At 54.3% G+C, this 2,516-nt stretch overlaps 1 protein-coding gene across 2 annotated transcripts in view; it reads left to right on the forward strand.

The window, feature by feature from the left end:
* The window catches only part of CCNQ (cyclin Q), a 28,595-nt gene extending 27,247 nt beyond the window's left edge, over nucleotides 1-1,348 (forward strand). The window contains exon 5 of one of the 2 annotated variants that reach the window (XM_023202087.2): nucleotides 880-1,348. In XM_023202087.2, coding sequence (XP_023057855.1) covers nucleotides 880-909 — 30 coding nt within the window. In that variant the 3' untranslated portion in view covers nucleotides 910-1,348. Of the gene's footprint in view, nucleotides 1-819 lie in introns of both variants that reach the window. The other variant, XM_023202086.2, reaches the window with a different exon arrangement.
* The last annotated feature ends 1,168 nt before the right edge of the window (nucleotides 1,349-2,516 follow it).

The following is a 2,516-nucleotide window of genomic DNA, read 5'->3' on the forward strand; positions in this document are numbered from 1 at the left end:
ACTAGGGAAGCTCGCCCCAGCCGTGGCGGCCAGGGTTTCCATGGGGGTGGATCACATAGGCACGGAGCGCCTGCGTGGCCAACCCTGGTTACTTGGGCTGCAGCCACCAGAGGTCCAGCTGGGACTCTGGCCCAAGGCCCTCACCATAAATGATGTGGTTAACACAGACCGCCTGGCAGTCCAGTAAACCAAGATGCTCACACGGGGCGGGATTTTCTAGGGGCCTAGAGGTTATTCTCCAGGAGCTGGGCAGAGGCCAGACCTGCCTTTGGAAGGTACAGGGTGTAGACCCCACCCTGTGGTGTGGCCCTGGGCTGCAACCCTCCTGCCATGGGCCCTGAGGATGTCCTTGGCCGTCTTGCGAGTGCTCCTGCATGTGGTGGTCAGGGGCTGGGTTAGGGTGGGCATGGGGTCCAGGTACTTAGTCTGCCTGTGGCTGCGCAGGGACTGCCACCCTCTCCTCTTGCCGGTGTCCCCAGAGACCCTAGACCTGAGGGAGTCCCAGACAGGAGGCAGGAGCCTGTGCTCCGGACCCAGCTGTGTTACCAGTTCCCTGCATGACCTCGGACAGCTCCCCTCCTGTCTGGGTCAGAGCATCACCAAGGCCTGTTCCATCTGGAATGTCCTCGGCTTTGTGAAGCATTTCATTGGCCTCAACAAGCTGGAACTGAACTGGCTTTGCAGGAGAGCTACCATCTTCCTGGATAGCCAAGTCCCTGTGCCCCTCCCCTGCCCATGAAATGTGATTCTATGCTAAGTGACAGGTGCCTTATTTAACACAGAGGGAGTCTAACTGGAGCCTGTTTTCCTTCTTTCTAGGTGTTTAGTGACGACCTTACCAAGCCAATCATTGATAATATTGTGTCTGATCTCATTCAGATTTATACCATGGACACAGAAATCCCCTAAGGCCCTGACCCAGGCCTGCCCAAAGAGAAGCCCAGGATGGTTGGCCGCCTGGGGACATTGCCACCACGTCGCTATGACGGCTGGTCCCCAGAGGACCGCCTGGGAGGACTGGTTGTGCTGCTGGAGAAGGACTGGAGAAGGCGATGGCATGCTGCTGCTTTGACAGTCCCTAGCAGTTGCGGTCCAGACGATGATGGGGGCCGCACCTCCAGTGGGCAGGCCGGGAGTGCACTGTGTGAGCTGACCCAAGGCAGCCACATCTGCTTTTGTCCTTTGAGGGGACTCTGACTACAACAGAGGCATGACATCAATGAAAGGAAAACCATGAAATCGATGAGACTGAATCCCGAGGGATTTTTTTTAAGCCAGATTCATGGCGAGAATGAATGTGCAACATGGCTGAAATCTATTTTGTGTAATAAAAGGTGATGCAAGTCAATAGGGACCCTTGGCTTTGCTCTGCAGCGCATGCTGCACATGGGGGGTGGGGGCTGCCAGGCACTGCTTCCCTCCGAGTGCCCTCAGGTAGAGCGTGTCCCACACACAGCCACCAGGCGGCAGGCCTGGGGTTAGGGAGGATCACTTGCATTCAGAAAAGTGAGACCTGATCAAAAGTAACTAAAAGTAATGCGTTTTTCAGTGACTTCCTGCTCAAAAGCCAGTGGGTAAGAAGTAGTCCGGGAGGTGCTCTCTGGGTCCCCTTACAGGCTAGACATACGTTCAGCACATGGCATAGGGCGGGGGACTGGTAGGTTTACACAGGACGGTGGGCTCCGGCTCCTGCAGGTGTGGGGGCAGGGGTGATGCAGGTCAGGGCAGAGTCTTGCTTGACTTTACAGAGCGACTATGTTCAGTGTCCTCAGGGTGAAGTATCAGAGCAGATGTCACAGGCCTCCCTGGTGGGCAGGCTTGCCCCGGCTGACCTGCCCTTCATTTTGTAGAACTCCCCTGTGGGTTTTGATGATTAACTTCTAAATGTGGGCTCCTGCTTTACCTGGTGTAAGCTTTTTAAGACTAATCAGTCAAAGAACCACATTTATTAAGCAGCTACTGTGTGCCCAGTCCTTGCCTACGCTCTGGCAACCTGGTGAAACTCCTTGCTTATGTGGAGGGAGAGATGGGAAACAGAATGTGTAGCATGGTAGTGAAAAGTGCTCAGGGGAAGAGAAGGTGGCCAGGCCTCAGAAGAATTATGGTAAAAATGGCCCTGATGGCCGGGTGCGGTGGCTCATGCCTGTAGTCCCAGCGTTTTGGGAGGCTGAGGCGGGCGATCACCTGAGGTCAGGAGGTCGTAGACCAGCCTGGCCAACATGGCAAAACCCCGTCTTTACTAAAAATACAAAAATTAGCCAGACGTGGTGGTGGGTGCCTGTAGTCTCAGCTACTTGGGAAACGGAGGCAGGAGAATTGCTTGAACCTGGGAGGTGGAGGTTGCAGTGAGCCGAGATCACGCCGCTGCGCTCCAGCCTGGGCAACAGAGGGAGACTGTATCGTCTTTTTTTAAAAAAAGGGAGAAAATATTCACAAACTCTCTGTCTGACAAGGGGTTAATATCCAGAATATGTAAGGAATTTAGACAACAGAATAACAACCCAATTTAAAAATGG

Source organism: Piliocolobus tephrosceles, chromosome 12, assembly GCF_002776525.5.
Source record: "Piliocolobus tephrosceles isolate RC106 chromosome 12, ASM277652v3, whole genome shotgun sequence".
Lineage (NCBI taxonomy): Eukaryota > Metazoa > Chordata > Mammalia > Primates > Cercopithecidae > Piliocolobus > Piliocolobus tephrosceles.